Source organism: Jaculus jaculus, chromosome 9, assembly GCF_020740685.1.
Source record: "Jaculus jaculus isolate mJacJac1 chromosome 9, mJacJac1.mat.Y.cur, whole genome shotgun sequence".
Classification (NCBI taxonomy): Eukaryota; Metazoa; Chordata; class Mammalia; order Rodentia; family Dipodidae; genus Jaculus; species Jaculus jaculus.
In genome coordinates this window covers 33935731-33962033 of record NC_059110.1, presented here as the reverse complement: position 1 = coordinate 33962033, position 26303 = coordinate 33935731, and the positions used below count along the sequence as shown (strand labels likewise).

General features: G+C 41.7%; 1 protein-coding gene and 1 pseudogene across 1 annotated transcript in view; both read left to right on the top strand.

Annotated features, from left to right (window-relative positions):
- Enpp3 (ectonucleotide pyrophosphatase/phosphodiesterase 3) overlaps nucleotides 1-26303 on the top strand; it is a 135221-nt gene that overhangs the window by 76235 nt on the left and 32683 nt on the right. The window contains exon 16 of the mRNA XM_004651200.3: nucleotides 5521-5648. Coding sequence (XP_004651257.2) covers nucleotides 5521-5648 — 128 coding nt within the window. The remainder of the gene's footprint in view (nucleotides 1-5520; nucleotides 5649-26303) is intronic.
- Nucleotides 18890-26114, top strand: LOC105944742 (annotated as a pseudogene).

Sequence of the window (26303 nt, the reverse complement as noted above, 5' to 3'; positions counted from 1 at the left end):
TTGGATCTTTAACATATACTCACAAGTACATTTTTGTTGTATGGAATTTATGAGGTTATTATAGCTAGAAATGAGATAAATTGCTTTTATTTATTTACTTTTTTTATTATTTGAGAGAGAGAAAGAGGCAGATATATATAAAGAGAAAGGGCACTCCAGGGCCTCTAGCCACTGCAAACAAATTCCAGACACATGCACCACCTTGTGTATCTGGCTTACGTGGGCCCTGGGGAATCGAACCTGAGTCCTTTGGAATTACAGAAAAGCACCTTAATTGCTGAGCCACCTTCCCAGTCTGTCAAATTGTTTTAAGTATAAGTGGTGAGTAGCCATATAAAAACTGGCAGGGTGGAAAATAAAGAAACGTTGGGTAAACGGTGGTCAGCATGATATAGGGACTGTGGCCAGAACATCCTGCCAGTTCTAGTGGGAATGAGTGATGGAACAGAAGCCCGTCAGAGTGTTGATCACTCTTCTTCCTTATGTCTTCACTAGCAGACTGATTCTGAGTAAACTCACAGACAATCTCACCCTCTACTGGGAAAGAGTATACATGCGATGTTCCCCCATCACAGGCGTGTACACACACAGACCACACATGCACATACCCACATCACAGGTGTGTACACACACACCACGCACACACATTCCCCATCACAGGCGTGTACACACACAGACCACACATCCACATTCCCCCATCACAGGCATGTACACACACAGACCACACATCCACATTCCCCCATCACAGGCATGTACACACACAGACCACACATCCACATTCCCACATCACCGGCGTGTACACACACAGACCACACATGCACATACCCACATCACAGGCGTGTACTCACACAGACCATGCATGCACAGTCCCACATCACAGGTGTATACACACACAGACCATGCATGCTCATTCCCCTATCCCAGACATATACACACAAAGGCCAGGCATGCACATTCCCATATCACAGGCATGTACACACACAGACCACACACACACATTCCCCAACCACAGGCATGTACACACACAGACAATGCATACACATTCCCCATCACAGGATGTACACACACAGACCACGCACACACATTCCCCATCACAGACGTGTACACACACAGACCATGCGCTCACATTCCCCAACCACAGGCATGTACACACACAGACATTGCACACACATTCCCCATCACAGGATGTACACACACAGACCACGCATGCACATTCCCCATCACAGGCGTGTACACACACAGACCACGCACACACATTCCCCCATCACAGGCGTGTACACACACAGACCACACATGCATATTTCCCATCACAGGCGTATACACACACAGACCACACACACACATTTCCCATCACAGGCGTGTACACACACAGACCACGCATGCACATTCCCCATCACAGGCGTGTACACACACAGACCACACACACACATTCCCCATCACAGGTGTATACACACACAGACCACACACGCACATTCCCCATCACAAGCGTATACACACACAGACCATGCACACATATTCCCCCACAGATAAGGTTTCAAACATGTGTGCTCTCTAAATCTGCTTGCTTTATATTACATTGCTTCATGACTCACATGTAGCTGAAGTTCTGTTGGAGACTGACAAATCTCTCATAATCCTAGTGGTTGGTGAGAGGGGAGTAAGCATTGTGGGCTTTAGAAATTATATGGAATCACAGATATAAACTGGAGCTACACAGCCTCAAAGAAAGGGGCAAACATTCATGAACTAGTCCTTTGTGCCAGGAGGATGTTACACTGGTTAGTGCCAACACAACCAGACATAAACTGGCAGTAACAGTTCCACATTATGCAGGCTGCATTGGAGGCATCAGCACCAACCTGCTTCCCAGATAAAGTGGCCAGATGTTTGCTTGAACTCTCATGTCTTCGTCCCAAATTCTCAAATGCAAAGGCCAAATATAAGCTTTGTCAGAAGTCAGCATTCTGACAGTGGTTTTCCTGGGTCTACTCTAGGGACACACTAGGAAAGAAAGGGTGTGGAATCAACTTTTCTGTGGCTCTGAGACATATCTTGTTCCCTCATATCTTGGATGAAAGGTCATACTAAGCTGCTGCTATGTGCGTGTCAGGAAGTCACAGAAATCCTGGCTTGAGGGCAGGAGAGAGCTCAGTGGTTACATGTGCTTCCTAGGTGGGCGTGAGGGCCTGCGGCTGACTGTGAACAGACAGCTGCACGTGGTCGCACACATCTGGAACCTTAGTCCTATGGAGAGCAAAGTTGAGCATGGCTGGGACTCTCAGATGGCAAGCTCTGGAATCAGTAGAAGACCCTATCACAAGTTAAAAAACAAAACGATAGGTGCGCAAGTGACAGAGAGGGACATATTCTTCTGATGTTCTCCTCTGGGTACCACATCAGCGCGTGCACAGTTGTATACACCGCTCATCTCTTCCCACAAATAGTAGCGCGCGCACACACACACACACACACATTGGCTTGATGAGGAGGTCATAATAAATGAAAAAGTGGAAAGGTCAGCAGCCTGGCAAAGATACCCAAATAGACAAGAGAAAGCTGGCAGAGGTACATGTGTGGTAAACATTTCTCTTTCATATTTCATCTGGTGATCTTTCTGTAGTCTGTCATTTCCTGTATTTTTTTTAAAATATTATGTTTGGTTTACTAGTTCTTTCTTTTTATTTCTTTTAAAAATACTCCCATTTGGGCTGGAGAGATGGCTTAGTGGTTAAGGTGCTTGTCTGCAAAACGAAAAGATCCAAGTTTCATTCCCCAGGACCCACATAAGCCAGATGCACAAGGTGGTGCATGCGTCTGGAGTTTGTTTGCAGCTGCTGGAAACCCTGGCATGCCCATCCTCTCTCTCTATCTGTCACTCTCTCTCTCTCTGTCTCAAGTAAATAAATAAAAATAAATTTTAAAAAGAATAAAAATAAAATAAAAGCACTTCCATTTATTTATTTATTTAAGCAAGAGAGAGGACAGAGAGAGAAAGAGGAGAGGGGATGGGTGCATCAGGGCCTCTTGCCTCTGCAAATGAATTTCAGATGCACATGTCATTTTGTACATCTGGCTTTATGTGAGCACTGGGGAATCAAACAAAGGCATCCAGGCTTTGCAAGTAAGCACCTTCAACCACCAAACCATCTCCCCAGCCCATATTTTTCTCAGATAAGTCGAGAATGAGATAATACTGACTGTTGCAGTCAACTTCATGTCGCTGGTATGAACCTCCAAACCAGACACAGTTTATGGGAGGAACAGGATTTATAGAAGTTTACAGATCCAGGGGAAGTTACATAATGGTGACAAAGAGAAAACCCACTACCGAAAGCAAGAGCAAGAACTGGCAGCCAAGCAGCAGGGCACGCAGGCAGAACTCAGACTGCTCTCTGCACACCTTAGGCTGGAATTCCAGATCTGCCCCCAGACACACCTTAGGGCTGCACCCTAGGGTCCTCCACTGTGACACTTCCTCTAGCCTGGCTGGAGGTCTAAGAAGCTTTAATAAAACTGAATCTGTGGTTTGAGGGTAACGTACATTCAAACTATCAGAGACACACACTTGTTAATATAGATATGATATTGTAAGTTTACAATATATGAGATAATGAGACAGAATTTTCTTTCCTAATATTGCTGTGTGTTTATTTTTCCACTTTGTTTCTCATAGTTTGTCAAAGTTTCTTTGTAATTCAATTGCTCATTTTTCCAGTTCTTTTAAAAAAATTATATTATATTATTTATTTATTTATTTGAGAGAGAAACAGGCAGTGAGAGAGAGAGAGAGAGAGAGAGAGAGAATGGGCATGCCAGGGCCTCCAGCCACTGCAAACAAACTCCAGATGCATGCGCCCCCTTGTGCATCTGGCTTATGTGGGTCCTAGAGAACTGAACCAGGGTCCTTAGTCTTCACAGACAAATGCCTGAACTGCTAAGCCATCTCTCCAGCCCTGTTTTCTCTTTTTGTTTGTTTGTTTGTTTGTTTCTTTCTTTTTTTTTTTTTTGAGGTAGGAAGATTGCAGTGAGTTTGAGGCCACTGTTCTAGCCCAGGCTGACTTGGAATCACTATGTAGTCTCAGCCTCAATCTCACAGTTATCCTCCTACATTTGCCTCCCAAGTGCTGGGATTAAGGTGTGTGGCCCCCATTTCTTTTTTATAAACTTGTATATGTGTCTGTTTTCAGTGTGTGGATGCACATGCACATGTGTGCACATCTATGTGGAGGCCAGAGGACAACCCCAGGTGTTATCCACAGAAACACCATGTACCTGCTACCTCCTGGGAGACAAGGTCTCTCATTGGCCTGTAGCTCACTAATGAAGCTAAATGGGCTATTGAGCAAGCTCCAGAAATCCTTCCTTCTCCTCCTTTCCAGTGCTGGGGATTATAGCACATGCAACCTTACTCCAGGGTTTATATGGGTTTTAGAGACTGAACTCAGATATTTGCAAGACAAGTCCTTCATCAACTGAGTTATTTCCCCAGGCTTTTACTTTTCTTTTATATGAATGGACACAAATATGATATTCTTTGCTTGTTTTTTTTTTTTTTCAAGGTAGGGTCTTGCTGTAGCACAGGCTGACCTGGAATCACTGCGTAGCCTCAGAGTAACTTCAAATTCATTGCCATCTTCCTACCTCTGCCTCCTGAGTGTTGGGATTAAAGAGATATGCCACCAAGCCTAGCTGATTTTTATTTTTAAAGTTTTAAAATATGCCACTTAATTGCAGTAGTCATTACTAAACAAGATTCTATACAGGGGCCTAGCAGTTAAGGCGCTTGCCTGCAAAGCCAAAGCACCCAGGTTCAATGCCCCAGGACCCACGTAAGCCAGATGCACAAGGAAGCACTTGCATCTGGAGTTCATTTGCATTGGCTGGAGGCCCTGGAGTGTCCATTCTCTCTCTGTGTCTCTTTCTGTCTCTCAAATAAATAAAATATTTAAAAATATTCTATAAAATTTTATTGATTTGTGATAAATTCATGAACTTTTCACAAATAGGGAGGATTTAGTCAGTTTTAAAGGCTGTTTCATTGATTTGAAAACTAAGCAAGTGGTTATATAAAAGGTAAGTTGAGTCAGGAAGGGATTTTGGTGCAGGTAAGCAAATCTACATGCATTTACTAGTATGTTCCACATCCTTCATAAGTAATTTAGATCCAAAAGTTGCAACTGCTTCTGTAAATCTAGATGCATTCATTTTTCTCAAAACAGAATGTGAATTTATGATGGCTTAAGCTATTTACTGAAGAATAAAAATTCAAGATATGAAGCATCTTTTTGTAATTTAAATCAAACTTTAGGTTTCAACCTAATAATTATTAAATAATAAATATCATATGACTAGGGAATTGACCATGTTGCCAACAGCTGTAATATTCTTACCTTATTTGCTAAATGTAAATCTACTTACTTCTAAAAACGTTCTTAAGAAATTGTTTTCTAAAAAGATGAAGCTTCCAAATCAACTTGTGTATTTTATGTTTCATGGGAGAAATATTTGCCCTTTTTTCAGTGCAGAAAACCCAACCAGCATTTCAAACCCTATTTGTCTCCTGATTTGCCAAAGCGACTCCACTATGCCAACAACGTCCGAATCGACAAAGCTCAGCTTCTGGTGGACCGGCAGTGGCTGGCTGTGAGGTTTGTGTGTGTCTGTTTTTAACCCTTGTGGTGGTGACCTTTCATTACAGACTTGATAACTTAACCCTGCTTTGACCCAGCGACTTTTTTTAAAATTTATTTTTTTTATTGACAACTTCCATAATTGTAAACAATATCCCATGATAATTCCCTCCCTCCCCCCACTTTCCCCTTGGAAACTCCACTCTCCATCATATCCCCTCCCCCTCTCAATCAGTCTCTCTTTTATTTTAATGTCATGATATTTTCCTCTATGATGGTCTCATGTAGGTAGTGTCAGGCACCGTGAGGTCATGGATATCCAGCCATTTTGTGTCTGGAGGAGCACGTTGTAAGGAGTCCTACCCTTCCTTTGGCTCTGACATTCTTTCTGCCACCTCTTCCGCAATGACCCTGAGCCTTGGAAGGCGTGATAGTGTCCTTGGTAGATGGTGGGTCTATCATAGTCTTCACGGTACAGATGGAATAAGGAAGGCTGAGACTGTTTCAGCCACTGCTTCAAAGACATCAGTAACAGCACATGCCTGCCCTCACTGTGCTGACCCTTAATGCAACAGATAGAATAAAGTTGGTAACAGTTGTCATCATCCAGGCTGGGAATGAGTTAGCTGGCTCCCTAAGATCATTGTCACCTTGTTTTTCATAAAACGCTCTTTGGATGGCTGCAAGGCCAAAGTCACCAGTTAGTTAGTTGTGACACTTAGCTCTCAGTTCTAGTTGTAATTCATTCTGGTCATTGAGCATTTGTAAAATGTAAATACTCAGAGAAAGTAAAACCATTTTGAATCATGTTGCTCTAGGAAACCAATGACTTCCTATACCCAGTGAAATTCTAGCAAGTGCATACTGTGTGTGTGCTGGGCCTTTGGAATATAGACATGATTACTACCTTAGGGAATAGAGTGGAAAAGTCCAACATTAAGTCAGGAAAAAACACATAGGCACTTTCTAGTAGGGAAATGAATGATTCTGATTCTTAAAAATTTTACTTCAGTATTTTTTCTGTATCCATAAGTAAATTTAAACAGAACCAGGATCACTTTGTATTTTCTGTTTTGAAATTATTTTATTTATTTACTTGAGAGAGAGAAAGAGAGGGGAAGAGAGAGAGAGATTGAGAGTAAGCATGCCAGGGCCTCCAGCTGCTGCAAACGAACTCTAGACACATGCATCACCTTGTGCATCTGGTTTACGTGGGTCCTGGGGAATTAAACCTGGGTCCTTTGACTTTGCAAGCACCTTAACTGATAAGCCATCCCTTCAGCCCTATTTTGTATTTTCTGACTTGGTGTAAATGAATACAGAGCAATTGTCAGGAGGGTTAAAATGACAATTGGAATACAATGGCTAAAATGCATGTTGGACAAAGAAAGAGCAAATGAAAGATGGCAAGGCAGTTCAGGAAGGAGAAATTGGTACTTGGCTAAACTTACTCTATAAAATAGCCAGGGGCTATGGGGATGGCTCAACAGTTAAAGATACTTGCTTACAAAGCCTACTGGCCCAAGGTTCAATTCCTCAGTACCCACAAACAGCTGGATACAATACAGGGGTCCATGCCTCTGGGAGTTCATTTTTCAATGGCAAGAGGACCTAGAATGCCATTGCTCTATCTCTCTCTGCTCACAAAAAATAAATATATTTTTAAAAAGGAAACAACCAGGAAATGCACTGTTTGGCCAGAGAATATGCAGTTCCACACTATGACACTAGATGGCGATGGCCTCTCTCCTTTGATTAGCATTTATATCCTGGCTCAAGATACCATTCTCTAAAATGTTTCCCTAACATTTGTAACCATAATTAAACTGCACTAATACCTAACACAGAAGCTTTAAAACAACTTAAGTACATACGTCTAAATGAGAGTAAATTCTTCGAATATTTACCGGTAGGGGTGTGAGATCATCAGTGAAGTGAGAAGCCATTGGTGCAGAATGAAAAAAACGTTAAGCAAGAGTCCAGAGTGCCTCTAGGATTGTGCACTGACCCAGTCCTAGAAAAGATAAGGCTTTTTGTTGTTTGTTTGTTTTGGCTTTTTTTTTTTGGCTTTTTGATTATTTGGAACTAGGGTTTCACTCTAGCCCAGGCCGACCTGGAAATCACGGTGATCTTCCTATTCCAGCCTCCCACCCTCCCAGTGCTGGGGTTAATGGCTACACCACCATGCCTGCCTTTCAAAGCCTGGTTTTATTATTCTTTTGCTAGTAACTTACAAGGTGTTTACTTACATCAAAGAAAACTTAATATAGCCTTAGCAAGAGAAATTAAGAAATAAATCTAAATTTAAATCCTAGGTTCATTTGGTCCCCAACTCTGAACGCATGAGTCCCAGTCTAGCTGTTTGCTATGTTAAAAGTATGTCTTCTTAAGTAGTAATGGGTATCATTTAGTACATAGATTAATCAATCCGCTTTTCATAATTATATTAAATACTGACAATTGTACAATCTATCTTCATCCTTTTTATTTTGCCTACACTGTGTTAGATTTTAGTCATTTGGGGAAACCCAATTACTTGAAAGTATAGTTGAAGGGTTGTTAACGTGCTCTCTCCACCTTCTTTGGTGTGTGGATGTTTGTGAATGTGTATGTGGGTGCCCGTGGGTGCAGCTATGCTTGCACACGTGAACATATGAGGGTGGAGGCCAGAGGTGAGCACTGAGTGTCTTCACCAGTCACTCTACACCTTTGTTTTTCTTTTCAAATTTTTATTAACAACTTCCATGATTATTAAAAAAATCCCATGGTAATACCCTCCCTCCCACCACTTTCCCCTTTGAAACTCCACTCTCCATCACATCGCCTCTGCATCTCAATCAGTCTCTCTTTTATTTTGATTCTACGCCTTGCTTTTTAAGAAAGGGTCTTTTGCTGAACCTGGAGCTCACTGATGAGGCTAGACACAAGCCCAGGGATTCCTCCTGTCTCCACCTCTTCAGTGCTGGGATTACACACACAAACTGCTATATCTAGCTTTAGAAAACATATTTTTATTTACTAATTTGACAGAGAAAGAGGGAGAGATAGAGATAGAGAGAGAGAATGGGTGTGCCAGGGCCTCTAGCCACTGCAAATGAACTCCAGATGCATGCACCCCCTCGTGCATCTGGCTGACGTGGGTCCTGGACAATCGAACCTGGGTCCTTTGGCTTTGCAGGCAAACATCTTAACCACTAAGCCATCCTTCCAGCCCTGCACCTACATCTTATGCGGGGGCTGGAAATATTGAGTCAGCTGCTCATGCATGCATGGTAAGCGCTTTACCCACTGAGCCATCACCCTCACCTGTTAAAATGGCTTTTTAGAGAACATGAAGAATAGCTTTCTGTTTTAGAATAGGAATTGTCAAATATACCCATGCACCTCTCTAAGAACTAGAAATGGCAAACACTGTTCCACCTTGAAAGTCATCCCACCCCCTGCCATGGGAAGGAAGACACACAGTAGTAATCAATGTGATAACCACTGGTTCAAGGTTCAAAAATGCAAAAATGATAACACACTCAGATAAGGATGTCAGGGAACATCAGAGCAGGCTTGCTGGGGTTGTTCCCGACCTGGGTATGGAAAACTCTGGATGTGATAAGCTGCAGTTGGCATACAGCAGACCCATCCATGCAGTCTATGTGTGGTACAAGACATTCCACCAAGAAAGCGGGCAGGAGAGCTCGGCTCACCAGGTCCTGTGGGGGGCTGTGTGTGCAGGAGGAAGCAGACTCTTTTTGGAAGGTGTCCTCTGCTTGGCAAGCTCTGCACACTGCAAGAGGGGCTTCTTTCTCTAGATCAGAGGAGGTGGGAAGTTCTTTAAAGGCAGCTATATTCTGTGAGGTAAGAATGTGTGGAGAGAAAGCTACATATAGGTTCCCAGAGAGAAGATCTAGGTCCCGGTGATTGCTGGTGGCTCTTACTGTAGAGAGCCATGAATGGAGCTGCTCTCTGCACAAATGGCATGTCATGACTCCATGGGGTAAAACTTTGCTCTTGAAGAAAGTAGGAGACCATTGGTAGATACAAAGTGGCTTCAGGTTAATGTAGAGAAATTTTAATTTGATTTTATTTTAAATTTAAAAAATTAAAATTATTTTTATTTTCTTGAGAGAGAGAATGGGAGAAGAGAAAGTGTGTGTGTGTATTTGTGTGTGTGTGTGTGTGTGTGTGTGAGAGAGAGAGAGAGAGAGAGAGAGAGAGAGAGAGAGAGAGAGAGAGAGAGAGAGAGAGAGAGAGAGAGAGAAAGCGAGAGAGGGAGGAGAGGAGAAGAGAGACAGAGAATGGGCAAGCCATGTCTTCCGGCCATTACAAACTCCAGAAACATGTGCTCCTTTGTGCATCTGGCTTTAAAAGGGTACAGGGAATCAAACCCAGGCCATCAGATTTATAAATAAGTGTTGTTAATCGATGATCCATCTCTCCATCCTTATTTTAAAATTTTACTTATTTGTAAGCAGAGAGATAGAGGAAGACAGAAAGAGAATAGGAATGCTAGGGCCTCCTGCCACTGCACATGAACTCCAGACACATGTGCCACTTTATACATCTGGCTTTATGTGGTACTGGGGAATAGGATCTGGGCCACCAGGGTTGGTAAACAAGCACTGTTATCCACTGAGCAATCTCTCTAGCCTGAGATTTGCATTTTAAAGACCTCATTCTAGCTACTCCATGGAGCAGAATGTTCTAGTGAGAGACAGGTCAGGCTTTTATATAGCTGTGTAGACACCCTGTGCTCAGAGTTATTACAGCTCCAAGAAAACTGTGGAGCCAAGGGAACCGTGACATGAGTTACACAGCACATCACCGAGACAGCATTAAGATGAACTTATTTCCAGGACAGTCCTCGTTCTTCATATTTGTATTCATCAGAACAGGTATTTCCATATCCAGCAGGGATTAGCACATTTAGGGGATGTGGGTACAGTTTATGAAGATTCTGAAGCTCTAATGAAGACAGAGTCCAGAGTGATGGTCAAGAAGTGGGGTGCAGAGGACCAACAGGAAGAGGATTCTGGAGACAGGACTTGGCACACCTGTTTGGCTACCAGCAGAGCAGCCTTGCGCAGTGTCCCGTGTCTCTACCCAGCTGTGGTGAGATACTCAGCTCTGATTTCAGCTGTGTTTATTAGACAGAGACAAGAGGATAAATTTATCCCCAAAGATTTCATTCAGCACTTGGAAGTCAAGCTAAACAATGACAGATCAAATCAATTCATCTTTTCCAAATGCCAACTTTCAATTCTCTACCATTTCCAGTGTTAGATTAATGGTAGGAAGGGAAGAATGTGAGATGTTGGAAGACCAAATTTCTAAATTTCTCACTGGAAAGCTATCAGAAAAATGAGATTTTTCAAATAATATATTTAAAAATTTTTTTTGCTTCTGGATGGAAGTTTTAAATGCATATTACAGTTTTTATTTTTTAAAAATATTTTTGTTTATTTATTTGAAAGAGACAGACAAAGAGTGAAAGAGGCAGAGAAAGAGAGAGAGAGAGAGAGAGAGAGAGAGAGAGAGAGAGAGAGAGAACAGGCATGCCAGAGCCTCCAGCCACTGCAAACGAACTCCAAATGCGTGTGACCCCTTGTGCATCTGGCCAATGTGGGTCCTGGGGAATCGAGCCTCAAACCAGGGTCATTAGGCTTCACAGGCAAGTGCTTAACCGCTAAGCCATCTCTCCATCCCCAGTTTTTCTTTTTGTGTTTTTAATTTTTTTCTTATTTATCTGTGTGTGCACGTGGGGCCCGTGCTGCGATGGCGTGTGTGGAGGTCAGAGGACAGCTTGCAGGGTGGTGTCCGCCCTTTCACCTTGTTGGAGGCAGGGCTTCCTGTGGATTCTCTCTCCGCTCTTCTTCCGGGAGTCTGCACGCCCCCTCCCATCTCTCCCTCAGCAGCGCTGGGGTGCAGAGGTCCTACGCAGCTTCCAGCTTCTCACGTGGTGTCTGCGGACTGGGCTCCCGCCCTCTGGCTTGGGTGGTGCATGCTTTATCCCCCGAACCATCTCCTGGGCTCCCCCAACCCAACTGTACTTTTGTTTTTGTTTTTGTTTGTTTTATTAACAACTTCCATGATTATAAAAAATATCCCATGGTAATGCCCTCCCACCCCCGGCTTTCCCCCTTGAAACTCCACTCTCCATCATATCTCCTCCCCCTCTCAGTCAGTCTTTCTTTTATTTTGATGTCATCATCTTTTCTTCATATTTTGATGGTCTTATGTAGGTAGTGTCAGGCACTGTGAGGTCAGGGATATCCAGGCCATTTTGTGTCTGGAGGAGCACGTTGTAAGGAGTCCTACCCTTCCTTTGGCTCTTACATTCTTTCTGCCACCTCTTCCGCATTAGACCCTGAGCCTTGGAAGGTGTGATAGAGAGATTGCAGTGCTGAACACTCCTCTGTCACTTCTTCCCAGCACCATGATGCCTTCTGAGTCATCCCAAGGTCACTGCCATCTTAAAAGAGAAAGTTCTCTAACAAAAAAGTGAGAGTATCATTAATATATGGGTATGATCATTAATCAGAAGTGCTTACGGGGCAGTTTGATAAGCATAGTATATACATTTAGCCAGACAACAGCAGATGTTACACCTCTAGGGTTCATGACTGCCCCTGTTTTAAGTTTTCAGTATGGGGGGGTATTCACTCCTATGGAGTGGGCCTCCAGTCCAATTAGAGGACAGTTGGTTTCTACCATGACAGATGTGCCACTATTGTATCCACTGGCTCATTTGGCCTGGATGGCAAAATTTAAGACTTGCAGTGTTCACTGTTGAGTCTCTTCACTGGTGATTTCTCTCTCTCCCATTGAACTGCATGCAGAATGGCTTCTTCTAGCTTTCTGTCAGCTGGTCTCCATGGAGGAGGTTATCAGCTCAGTTCCAGCAAGATTTCTCAGTGGCCTTACAGCCCAAGCATGTGGAATCTTCAGCAATAGGGTCTTACCATCTATTCCTGGTGGGAAACAAAGGGCCTCGGCAATGGCCTGTAATGTTTTGGGGCCATCAGGGACCTTCCTGGCCAACAGCTCACTGGAAGGTATCCCATCCCTAGCACTGTAAATTTTCTAACAACAATCTATGGCTCCTGAGTGTTCCATTGTTCAAAAATGTATAATTCCATATGACTTATTTATATCCTCTTCCAACCGTACTTTTGAGGGAGGGTCTCACTCTGGCCCAACATGACCTGGAACTCACTCTGTAGCCCCCAGGTTGGCCTCAAATTCACAAGGATCCCCCCCCCCCCGTGTCAGACTCCTGAGTTGTGGACTTATAGGTGTGTGCTACCATGTCTGTTTTTTTTTTTGTTGTTGTTTGTTTGTTTCTTAAGTATAGCTTTGTAATATAGTTATTTATTTATTTATTTGGTTTTTCAAGGTAGGGTCTCACTCCAGCTCAGGCTGACCTGGAATTCACTATGTAGTCTTAGGGTGGCCTCTGACTCATGGCAATCCTCCTACCTTTGACTCCCAAGTGCTGGGATTAAAGACATGTACCACCAAGCCCGATTTTTATGTACGTTTAAAAAAGTGAACTGGACTAGAAGATGGAAATACCAATAATATTAAATTTTTTAGGAAAACAACTAATATAGGATCAGTTTTAGCAAACTTTATGAGCCTTGTTTCAAACAACTTTATTTTAATTTCTAAGCTTCTTTTTTTTTTTTTTTGAGGTATGGACTCTAGCTCAACTTGACCTGGAACTCACCATGTAGCCCCAGGCTGGTCTTGAACTCTTGGCAATCCGTCTACTTTTGCCTTCTCAGTGCTGGGAGTAAAAGTGTGCTCCACCACTATTCCATTGTAATGCCCTCCCTCCCCCAACTTTCCCCTGTTAAACTCCACTCTCCATTATATCCCCTCCCCCTCTCAATCAGTCTCTCTTTTATTTTGATGTCATGATCTTTTTCCTCCTATTATGATGGTCTTGTGTAGGTAGTGTCAAGCCCTGCGAAGTCATGGATATCCAGGCCATTTTGTGTCTGGAGAAGCATGTTGTAAGGAGTCCTACCCTTCCTTTGGCTCTGACATTCTTTCCACCACCTCTTCCACAATGGACCCCGAGCCTTGGAAGGTGTGATAGAGATATTGCAGTGCTGAGCACTCCTCTGTCACTTCTTCCCAGCACCATGATGCGTTCTGAGTCATCCCAAGGTCACTGCCATCTGAAAAGAGAAGGTTCTCTAACAAAAGTGAGAGTACCATTAATATATGGGTATGAACATTAAGAGAAGTATGTACTGGGCAGTTTGATGAGCATAGTGTATACATTTAGCCAGACAGCAGCAGATATTATACCTGTAGGGCTCATGGCTACCCCTGTTGTAGGTTTTCAGTATCAGGGATATAGTCCCTCCCATGAGCAGGTCTCCAGTTCAATTAGAGGACAGTAGGTTTCCACTGTGACAGATGTTCCACTATTGTACCTCTTGGCTCATTTGGCCTGGCTGGCCAAATATAAGGCCTGCATTGTCCATATTGAGTATCTTCACTGGTGATTTCTCTCTCTCCCATTGAAATGCATGCAGAATGGCTTCTTCCAGCTTTTTGTTAGTTGGTCTACATGGAGGAGGTTTTCAGCTCAGTTTCAGTAGGATTTCTCAGTGCCCTTGCAGCCCACGTATGTGGAGTCTTCAGCAATAGGTTCTTGCCATCTATTCTTGGTGGGAAACCAAGGGACCCTGAAATGGCCTGTAATGTTTTGGGGCATCAGGGACCTCCCTAGCCAACAAATCACAGGAAGGTATCCCATCCCTGGCACTGAAAATTTTCTAGTAACAATCTATGGCTCCTGTGTGTTCCATTGTCCAAAAAAGTAGTTTTACATATGACATATTTATATCCTTTTAGATTTTGATTAGCCCTCCCTCTATCTTTCCTTTGTTCAATCTCTTCCTCTGACTTCACTTAGGCCTTTTCACTCCCATTAATCTATTCTTCTACTTACATATATACAATACCATCCTATTAAGTCTCCCCCTCCCCACTCCCTTACTTTCTATTTCTTTATATCTCCTTTGTAGCTTATTGGCCTCTGGCACTGAGTTTTTTTTCCTACTCACACAGAAGTCCAATCATCTAAAGCTAGGATCCACATATGAGAGACAAGATGTGACATTTGACTTTCTGGGCCTGGGTTACCTCACTTAGTATAATCCCTTCCACATCCAACCATTTCCTGCAAATTTCATAACTTAATTTTTCTTTATTGCTGAGTAGAACTCCATTGTGTAAATGTGTATGCACTCATCAGATGAGGGACATCTAGGCTGGTTCTATTTCCCAGATATTGTGATTAAAGCAGCAATAAACATGGTTGAGCATGTATCTCTAAGGGAGTGAGATGAGTCCTTAGGATATATGCCTAGGAGTGCTATAGCTGGGTCATATGGTAGATCTATTTTTAGATGATTTCCACAATGGCTGGACCAGATTGCATTGCCACCAACAGTGTAGAAGGGTTCCTCTTTTTCCGCATCCTTGCCAGCAATTACTATCATTTGTTTTCATGATGGTAGCCAATCTGAATCTCAATGTAGTTTTAATCTGCATTTCCCTGATGACTAGAGATGTAGAACATTTTTAAGATGCTTATATGACATCTGTATTTCTTGTTTTGAGAACTTTCTATTTAGTTCCATAGCCCATTTTGAATTGGTTTGTTTGATTTCTTATTTAATTTTTTGAGTTCTTTATATATCCTAGATATTAATCCTCTATCAGATATTTAGCTGGCAAAGATTTTTTCCCATTCTGTAGGTTGACTCTTTGCTTTATTCACAGTGTCCTTTGCCACACAAAATCTTCATAATTTCATGTGGTCTCAGTGGTTAATCTGTGGTTGTATTGCCTGAGAAACTGGGGTTGTATTCAGAAAGTCTTTGCCAAGACCAATATGTTGAAGGGTTTCCCCTACTTTTTCCTCTAGCAGTTTCAGAGTTTCAGATCTGATATTAAGGTTTTTAATCCACTTGGACTTAATTCTTGTACATGGAGAGAGAAGGATCTATTTTCATCCTTCTACAGATACATATCCATTTTTCCCAGCACCATTTGCTGAAGAGGCTATCTTTTCTCCAATGAGTATTTTTGCCATTTTTGTTGAATATCAAGAGGCTATAGCTGTCCTGACTTACATCTGGGTCCTCTATTCTGTTCCATTGATCTACATGTCTGCTTTTGTAACAGTACTATGCTGTTTTTGTTACTATGGCTCTGTAGCATAGGTTAAAATCAGGTATGGTGATACCACCAGCCTTATTTTTGTTGCTCAATATTGTTTTAGATATTTGAGATTTTTTGTGCTTCCAAATGAATTTTTGGATTTATTTTTTCTATTTCCATGAAGAATGACATTGGAATTTTGATGGGGATTGCATTAAATGTGTAGATTGCTTTTGGTAAGATTGTCATTTTCACAATATTGATTCTTCTGATCCAAGAACAAGTGATGTTTTTCCATTTCCTAGTGTTTTCTGCAGTTTCTCACTTGAGTGTTTTAAAGTGTTCATTGTAGAGATCCTTCACTTCTGTAGTTAAGTTTATTCCAAGGTACTTTATTTTTTTCTGATGCAATTGTGAATGGGAGTGCTTCTCTGATTTCATCTTCTGTGTGTTTATTGTTAGCATATATGAAGGCTACTGATTTCTGTATGTTTATTTTGTATCCTGCTACAGGGCTATAGGTGTTTATCAGCTCTAACAATTTCTTGGTAGAGTCTTTAGGGTCCTTTATGTATAGAATCATGTCAATTGCAAATAGTGATAATTTGACCTCTTCCTTTCAATTTGTATCCCTTTTAGATGTGTCTCTTGCCTTATTGCAATGGCTAAGATTTCCAGTACTATATTAAATAAAAGTGGGGACAGTGGTCACCTTGTCTTGTTCATGATTTTAGTGGTAAAGCTTCAATTTTTTCTCCATTTAGTAATATGTTGGCTGTAGGTTTGTCTTAAATGGCCTTTACTATGTTGAGATATGTTCCTTCTATTTCCAGTCTCTGTAGGACTTTTATCATGAAGGGATGTTGCATTTTGTCAAATTCTTTTTCTGCATCTAATGAGATGATCATGTGATTTTTGTCCTTCAGTCCCTTTATATAATGTATTACATTAATCAATTTGCATATGTTGAGCCATCCCTGCATCTCTGGGATAAAGCCAACTTGGTTGGGGTGAATGATCTTTCTGATATATTCTTGTATTCTGTTTGCCAATATTTTGTTGAGAATTTTTGCATGTATATTCATGAGGGAGATTGGTCTATAATTTTATTTTTTTGTTCTATTTTGCCTGGTTTTAGCATCAGGGTGATGCTGGCTTTGTAGAAGGAGTTTGGTAGGATTCCTTCTTTTTCTATTTTCTGGAAAAGTTTAAGAAGCATTGATGTTCATTCTTTCATGAAGGCCTAGTAAAGTTTACCAGTGAATCCATCTGGGCCTGGACTTTTTTTAGTTGTGATATTCTTTTTTGGTTATTTTAATTTATTTATTTGAGAGCTACAGACAGAGAAAGAGACACAGAGAGAGAGAGAGAATGGACACGCCAGGGCCTACAGCCACTGCGATTGAACTCCAGATGTGTGTGCCCCCTTGTGCATCTGGCTAATGTGGCTCCTGGGGATTCAAGCCTTGAACTGGGGTCCTTAGGCTTCATAGGCATGGGCTTAACCGCTAAGCCATTTCTCCAGCCCTAGTTGGGAGATTTTTGATAACTGCTTGGATCTCCATACTTGTTATAGGTCTATTTAAGTGGTTAATCTCATCTTGATTTAATTTAGGTAGATCATATAAATCAAGGAAATCATCCACTTCTTTCAGATTTTCAATCTTTGTTGGGTGTATGTTCTTATAATATGTCCCTATGATTTTTTGAATTTCTCTGGTATCTGTTTCTATGGTGCATTTTTCATCTCTAATTTTATTAATTTGTGTCTCTTCTCTTTTTCTTTTGGTCAGATATGCTAAGAGTTTATCAATCTTGTTTATCCTTTCAAAGAAACAGCTCTTTGTTTCATTGATTATTTGGATTGTGCTATTCATTTCTATTTCATTAATTTCTGCTGTAATCTTTATTATTTCTTCCCATCTACTGATTTTCAGTTTGCCTTGTTCTTCTTTTTCTAAGGCTTTAAGGTGAAGTATTAAGCTGTTTACTTGAGACCTTTCTAATTTCTTAATGTAGGCACTTAAAAATATAAATTTCCCTCATAGGACTGCCTTCTTTATGTCTCAAAAGTTTTTATATGTTGTGTTCTCATTATCATTTGACTCTATGAGTTTTTGATTTCCTTCTTGACTTCTTCATTGACCTATTCATCATTTAGTAGTGCATTGTTTAGTTTCCATGATTTTTTTTGTATGCGTGATAGCTTTTCTTGCTATTGATTCGTAGTTTGATTCCACTGTGCTCAGATAGAATGCAAGGAATTATTTCAATATTTTCTGTATTTGTTCTATGACCTCATTTAATCCAGATGCCTCTCTTTGTTTTTTGCCAGGATGACCTGTCAATTGATGAGAGTGGGGTGTTGAAGTCACCCACTACAACTGTGTTTGGTGTTATCTCTGACCTTAGTTCTAACAGCATTTATTTGATGACATTGGGAGCTCCCATGTTAGGTGCATATATGTTTAGGACTGTAATGTCCTCCTGTTGGAATGTGCCTTTAATCAATGTAAAGTGACCTTCCTTATCTTTCCTAACTAATGTTATACTGAAGTCTATCTTGTCAGATATTAGGATAGCAACTTCTGGTTGTTTTCAAGGCCCTTTGCATGAAACACTATTTTCCAACCTTTTACCCTAAGATAGTGTCCATCCTTTATAGAAAGGTGAGTTTCTTGGAGGCAACAAATTGAAGGATCCTCCTGTTTAACCTAGTCTTCAAACCTATGTCTTTTGGTTGGGGCATTGAGGCCATTGATATTAAGAGTTAGTATTGGCCATGAAAAGGTGCGCTCGGGAAGCATCCTTGGGGTCTCTGAGTGAGTCTGGCATTCGGCTTCTGCACCCTGCCAGGCTGGGATGGAGCTGGTGGGTGCGGGCGAGAGGGCGTGGTCCAGTTAACCTGACCTGGGTGACCTCTTGGAGTCCTGGGCAGTACCCGTGCTCCTGCCCTGCCCCCAGTGAGCCTGGTTCCCAGGAGCAAACGGGCTCCTGCCTTGGAAACTGTAGAGAGGTGCAGGCAAACGTAGTTGCATGATGTAGAATCCTTTGCCGCTGATGTTTAGATAAACTCCAGTGAAATGACTCTTCAGGAACTGGTGCAGCAGGCTGCCTCTGCGCATCTGGACAGAGTAGCTGTGTGCTTTGATGAATGCAATGGCAGGCCTCCCGTGTGCCATTCCTACAAGACTCTGTTTAGTGCTACCACAGAGTTATCCAGTTTTCTGCAGTCACACGGTGACTTACAAGGAATTTGGGAAATTGGGCTCTTCTGTCAACCTGGGGTAAGTGTACCCTCCTGGATTTTAGGCATTCTCCAAGTCCCTACTGCTTATGTGCCCATTGACCCTGAGTCACCACCATCATTATCTACTCACTTAATGTAAACATGCAATCTGAAGTATATTCTCATTGAAAAAAAGCTAATGAATTTACAGTAGGACATATGGACCTGGCATTCTTCAGACTGCATTGGGTAAACGTTGAGGTGAACTGGCTACTAAGTGCTCAAAAAGAGAGATCTGAAAATGGAAATGGAATCAGCACCCGAGTTCTGAAGACAGCAGTGCAGATGAGGAACACCCAGCTGCGAGGCAGAAGCCTTGTCTAGCCTATGTTCTGCAAATGTCAGGGGCCACAGGGACGCCGAAGGTTGTCAGAGGGCCGCACACATGCATCCTGCCAAATGTCCAGCATTTTCGGATACTTTCTGACATCACACAAGAAGATGTTTGGTTTCTGGCCTCACCTCTGACCTTTGATCCATCTGCTGTGGAAATATTTGTTGCCCTATCAAGTGGTGCCTGTCTGCTTATTGTACCAACATCTGTCAAAGTACTCCCATCAAAATTAGCTGCTGTTCTATTTTCCCATCACCAAGTGACTGTTGTGCAGGCAACACCAACGCTGCTTAAGAGATTTGGATCTCATCTTATCAAAGCAGCTCTTTTATCTGCCAGCACTTCTCTTTGAGTTTTGGCCCTGGGTGGGGAAGCCTTTCCCTCCCTGGCCGTTCTCAGAAGCTGGAGAGCAGAAGACAATAAAACCGTCATCTTTAACATCTACGCTGTCGCTGAGATATCGAGTTGGGCGACCTTTTACAGGATCCCAGAGGAGACTCTTAACTCTAATTTGAAGTGGTAAAAAAAAAAGAGTATGTTTCCTTGGTGATGAAATGACGGTGCCTCTTAGCACAATGAGGGCCACAGGAGACTTCATGACTCTGAAAAATGGAGAGATGTTTTTCCTGGGCCGAAAGGACAGTCAGATCAAATGTCATGGGAAATGTCTGAACATGAAACTTGTGCAATAGGTTGCTGAAGAGCTTCAGCAGGTGGACTCCTGTGCAGTCACATGGTATAATAAGGAAACATTAATTCTCTTCATTGTACCCAAAGATGGTTTAGTAAAGGATTGCATCTTTTTTTTTTAAATTTTTTTTGTTTATTTTTATTTATTTGAGAGTGACAGACAGAAGAGGAAGAGGAAAGAGAGAGAGAGAATGGGCACGCCAGGGCCTCCAGCCACTGCAAACGAACTCCAGACACATGTGCCCCCTTGTGCATCTGGTTAACGTGGGTCCTGGGGATTCGAGCCTCGAACCGGGGTCCTCAGGCTTCACAGGCAAGCACTTAACCGCTAATCCATCTCTCCAGCCCAAGGATTGCATCTTTAAAGAACTGCAGAAGCATCTTCCAGATCACACTGTCCCTGATGAAATTGTGCTGATACAGACTCTGCCACTCACACTTCATGGCAAAATTGATGTTTCTGAGTTAAACAAGATATATTTGGACTACCAGAACTCAAAGCCTGAGAACAAGCTCCATGGAAAAGAGGAACTTTGGGGAAAATTACAGTATTCATGGAAGACCATTCTGAGTCTCCCAGAAGATACTGTGACGGTTCCTGACGAGTCACTGTTTTGAGTAGTGGTGGAGATTCCTTCAAGGCCACGTGGCTCTTCAATGAAATTGAAAAGCTCATTGGGACCTCTATACCTGGACTTCTGGAAGCTATTCTCAGCACTTCCATTTCCGAAGTTTACAGTCATATCATTGCCATGGTGTTCACAGATGAGGACCTGGCATTCACTGAGAGTTGTGCCACCAAAAGGAAGCGCCGCAGTGCTGATCACCATGAAGCCAGTGGACAGCTTTCACAGAAGTCTGTCGTGCCTCTAAATGACACCAGTGAAGCTGGGGCCTCCATTGCAGTGAGCAGAGGGAGTCAGGTCTCCTCTTTGAATGCAGGGCATGGTCCTTCAGCATATGCTTCTGACTTAACTTCACAGATCGACACTCAGACTTTGAAAATCTTAAGTCCTCTGGCTCTTACCAGAAAGTCAAAGGAGCCGTCCCGTGTCACGAAAGTTGGTGACAAGGGGAGAGCCATGGAAGGGGGTGAGAGGCTGACATTGCGGGTAAGGTGGAGGTCAGACACAGGCTGGTGTGTGGACGCTTACCCTCTGCTTGTGGCCTCTGCCGAGGACAAGTCACCCACAACCATGTATGTTGGCTCCCATTCACACATGGTGAAGGCCATTGACCTTCGCTCTGGGAAGACAAGATGGGAGCAGGGTTTGGGAGGTCGTATTGAGTCCTCAGCATGCATCTCTAAGTGTGGGAACCTCATTGTGGTGGGTAAGTTTCTGAACCTGAGGTCTGTAGAGTTAAGCTGGATCATGTAATAATGTTGATAAGACCACATTAAATTAAAAAAAAATAAAAAAGAGTTATTATTGAAAGGTGTGTATGTATTTTTGCCATTTTTTGGTAGTTATTTTGGTTTTACCTTTGCTTTCTTGAATTAACTGATATTTCAGTATGGTTTGTTTGTTCCAGATTCCTTATATGTGTGCTTGTCTTTCTGTTAAGCATGGAGGATTCTTTCAAGTATTTTCTGTAGAGTTGGTTTTGTATTCAAATATTACTTTAGCCTGCTTTTGTCATGTAATGTCCTTATTTCTCCATCTATTTGAATGGATAGCTTTGCAGTGCAAAGTAACTTTGGTTGGCAGTTGTTATCTTTCAGAACTTGAAATACATCACTCCACGCCCTTCTGGCTTTTAAAGTTTGTGTTGAGTAATCTGCTGTAATCCGGATGGGCTTGTCTTTGTATATAACTTGATTTTTCTCTCTAATTGCTTTCAATATCTTTTCTGTGGTTTGTATGTTTGGTAGTTTAATTATAATATGGCAAGGAGAGGTTCTTTCCAGGTTTTGTCTGGCTAGTGTTCTAAAGGATTCCTGTATCTGCATTGGCACCTCTTTCCCAATTTGGGGGAAGTTTTCTTCTATGATTTTGTTGAAAATACCTACTATGCCTCTGGAATGAAATTCTTCTCCTTCTACTATACCCTGAATTCTTATGTTTGATCTTTTCATCATGCCCTAAATATCTTGAAATTCCCATTCATGCTTTCCTATTAGTTTGTCTTTCTCTTTGTTGGGCTGTATTAGATCTGCCACCTGGTCTTCTAGTTTAGATATTCTGTCCTCTCCTTCACCCATTTTACTGGTTAGATTTTCTACAGTTTTTTATTTCATTGGCTGTGTTCTTCATTGATAGTAATTCTGACCTGTTTTTCTTTATTATTTCTATTTCTGTATTTATGTCTGTATTGACCTCTTTATTTTATTAAATTGGTTTCCTGTGGCTTATTTGATTCCTTTGATTTCCGCTTTCATTCCTTTGATTTCCTCTTTGACATCTTTGAACATATTTATAATCATTCTTTTGAAATCTTTCTCAAGCATTTCCTCTAAATCATTCTCATTGGAGGTCATTTCTGATGCATTCATACTTTTGGGTGGATTTATATTGTCTTGATTTTTTGTGTTTCTTGTGTTATAATGTATATGTTTTTGCATTTTGTATTAATTTAATGTTTGGATTTTTCTAATTAGCTGCAGTATTATTAGATGTATCAATTAATCTGATGTTATATATCTTCAGGGTAGGAGTTTATGGTGCTAGGTGTGGCCCTTCAGACTCTCAGAGTTTCTACAAAAGTGGCCCTAGATGTTGGGTTTGCCTGCTATGAGAGTATTCAAGTAGGCTGAGTGGAATAAAATACTGGCAGATTCTAAAATTTAACTAAACTAATTCAATGAAAAACATCACAAAGTATTTATGGAAGTGTAGGTATGATGACAACCAGATCCTCTAGCAAAGTCACAGGCCTTAGGATGTGTGTGTTACCCCACACCCTTAATCCTGCCACCTAGAAGGCTAAGATTTCTGGTCTGTTGAGGGTTTGAAGTCAGCTTGTGACCAAGTGAGACCCTTCCCTAATGAGCAACAAAAGAAGAAACAAAGGCAGTATAAATCAGGAAGCAACAAATTACAAGGCAAAATATAGCTTATTTAAGAATGGCAAATCTGACCATCCATAAAATTTAACATATAATTTATCCTGATATGGAAGGTGCAATTAGCACTTCTGAATCAAGCCTATATACCAGGCTTATTTGGTGTGTACTTACCTGGTGCAATCCCAACTGCCATTTGGTACAGTTTTGGTCTCAGTTGCACTCTGCTCCCACTTGGGTTCCTCTTTGCTGTGCTGTGGGTTCAGATAGGCTGGCTGGGTCGCTGGAATGCTGCTCTGGTCACCTGTGCTGGGTGCTGTGAGCTCCCTTCCCCAGGTCTCTGGTGCTTGCTGGTGCTTGTGCTGGCAGTGGAGGAGAGAAGGCTGTGGATGGGGGCTCTAGTTCTCCTGCTGGTCCACGTGGTCCTCTTCCTCAGGAGTTGCTTCTCCATTGGTCACTGCAGTCCTCCCTTCATGTTTCTTGAGTTTGCGAGGAGCTCCAGTGTGAGTGGCGAATCCCCTCACCTGGCTTTTCCTGTGGCTCAAGCCGAGCCTGGCAGCTGTGGCCCGGCAGACCTGCTGCAGCGGCTGCTGGAGCCGCTTCTGCCTGCCCAAGCGGGCTCTAGATGCTCTGGATCTCTCCTACTTCTCTGCTGCTGCTGGTAATTTCTTTCACACCTCACTTTTTAGTAGAAGAGTGTATTTTGCTGTTTTTCTATTTTTGGCTTTTTCTCCCCTAGGATGCTTTGGCGTGGTTCCTATGCTGCCATCTTAACCAGAAGTGTCATTTACTTTTTAAAAGATTTTATTTATTTGCAAGGAAGAAGGGGAAGGAAGGGAGGGAAAGAGAAAGAGAGAGATTGGCAGCAAGTAAGTATGGGTGTACCAGGGCCTCCTATCACTGCACATAAGCTCCAGACGCATGTGCCAGTTTGTGCATCTGGCTTCACGTGGGTACTGGGAAATTGAATGCAGGCCAGCAGGATTTGCAAGCAAATAATTTAACCACTGAGCCATCTCCCCAGCTCTAAAAATATTTTTGCAGCCAGGTGTGGCGGCACATGTCTTGAATCCCAGCACTTGGGAGTCAGAGGTAGGAGGATCACTGTGAGTTCAAGGCCACCATGAGACTACATAGAGAATTCCAGGTCAGCCTGAGCTAAGAGACCCTACCTTGAAAAACTATATATATATATATATATATATATATATATATATATATATATATATATTTATATATATATATATGTGTGTGTGTGTGTGTGTGTGTATGTATATTTATATTTATATTTAAATACACACACACATATATATGTATATATACATATATTTGTAGGCAAGCACCTTAACCAGTGAGTCATCTCTCAAGCTCCCCCCACACAAAGTATTTTTAAAGCAACCTCTACCTAATACCATCAACTTTATTGGAATTAACTATGATAAGAACGTGAGCTCCCACCCTAAGGGTATTTAAACTTAAGTATGTTGCAAAGTAGTACTTCTTTTGCTTGCCCCATTCCAGCTGCCTATACTATTTACTCCTTTTTCTTCCCTCTGAAGAGTTGAGTGGAGTGTGCCCTACCTGGTCAGAATTATGATTGATTTTCTTCCTAAACTGAGTAAGAGTTTGTTATAAATTTTTAGTTTTTAATTCATTAAATTACTGGCCTGTTTTCACCTAAGTCTCCAGTAAAATTGTGTGTGTGTGTGTGTGTATACACTTGCCCTGAGGGGAGAAGAGAGAGAAACCAGTGAGAGAAACCTTCCGAGGTCATCTTTTGGATACTGAATCTTGTACTGTTCAGAGACCAAATTTTATCTGGCATTATAATATTGCTTTAAGAAAATCAAGGACTGGAGAGATGCCATAGCAATTAAGGTGCATGCCTTCACAGCCAAAGAACTCAAGTTTGATTCTCCAGGTCCCACATTAGCCATATGCATAAGAGGGCACATGCCTGTGGAGTTCGTTTGCAGTGGCTAGAGGCCTTGGTGCACCCATTCTCATTCCCTCTCTCATTCTCAAATAAATAAAAAATAAATCATTTTTTTAAAAAAGAAAAGAAAATCAAAGTTCAGTTATCATTTTTTTCTTTTTTAAATATTTTTATTTATTAAAATACCTTTATTTATTTATTTATTTGCAAGGAGAGAGAATGAAAATGGATGTGCCAGGGCTTCTTGCCACTGCAAGTGAATGCCACATACATGTGCCACTTTGTGCATCTGGTTTTACTGGGTAGATGAACCCAGGCCAGCACATTTGAAAGTAAGCACCTTTAATGGCTGAGCCATTTTTTCCTCCTAAGAAACTGTACATAAAATTGATGAAAGTAGGGCTGGAGAGATGGCTTAGCAGTTTAGGCATTTGTCTGTGAAACCAAAGGACCCAGGTTCAATTCCCTAGGACCCATGTAAACCAGATGTACAAGGTGGCACATGTGTCTGGAGTTTGTTTGTAGCAGCTAAAGTCCCTGGCATGCCCATTCTCTCTGTCTATCTGCCTCTTTCTTTCTCCCTCTCTGTCTCTCAAAATTAAAAAAAATTAAAAATTGATGAAAGCATGACATTCAATTGTCAAAATATAAAAGTAAGATAAATGACAAAATAATCAAATTTGAAGAATTATTCAAGTAACAGTAACTTCTTATGAAAAAAAATTCCCATAAATTGAGCCTGGTGTGATGTGACATGCCTTTAATCCCAGCACTTGGGAAGCAGAAGTAGGAGGATCACCATGAGTTCAAGGCCATCCTGAGATTGCAGATTGAATTCCACATCAGCTTGGGCTAGAGTGAGACCCTACCTTGAAAAAAAAATCCCATAAGTGAAAATAAATGTTGAATTTCTAGAACATAGAATTGTCTTCTTTCTCAGTTATACTTAATTTTCCCCAGGCATTCTTGATTCCTGGTGCCATGGTATCTCCCCGTACATCTCCATTGTCAACCAGAAACCAACTTTCCCTGAGCTCCACAGTTCTCTTCCATAAGCACTGATGTTCTTGATTAGGTAGTAAGTGAGTTTGATGCACAAGGGTCAGCTGAAGGAAAATTCCTTTAACATAGTTTTGTTATTGTTATTCTTTGGTCAGGATCTAAGAGTTAAAAAAAATTGAATTCTGCTTATAGAGTGTAGAAATATCATTCTTTCAGTCTCACCCTTCTGTTCATTTATGGTT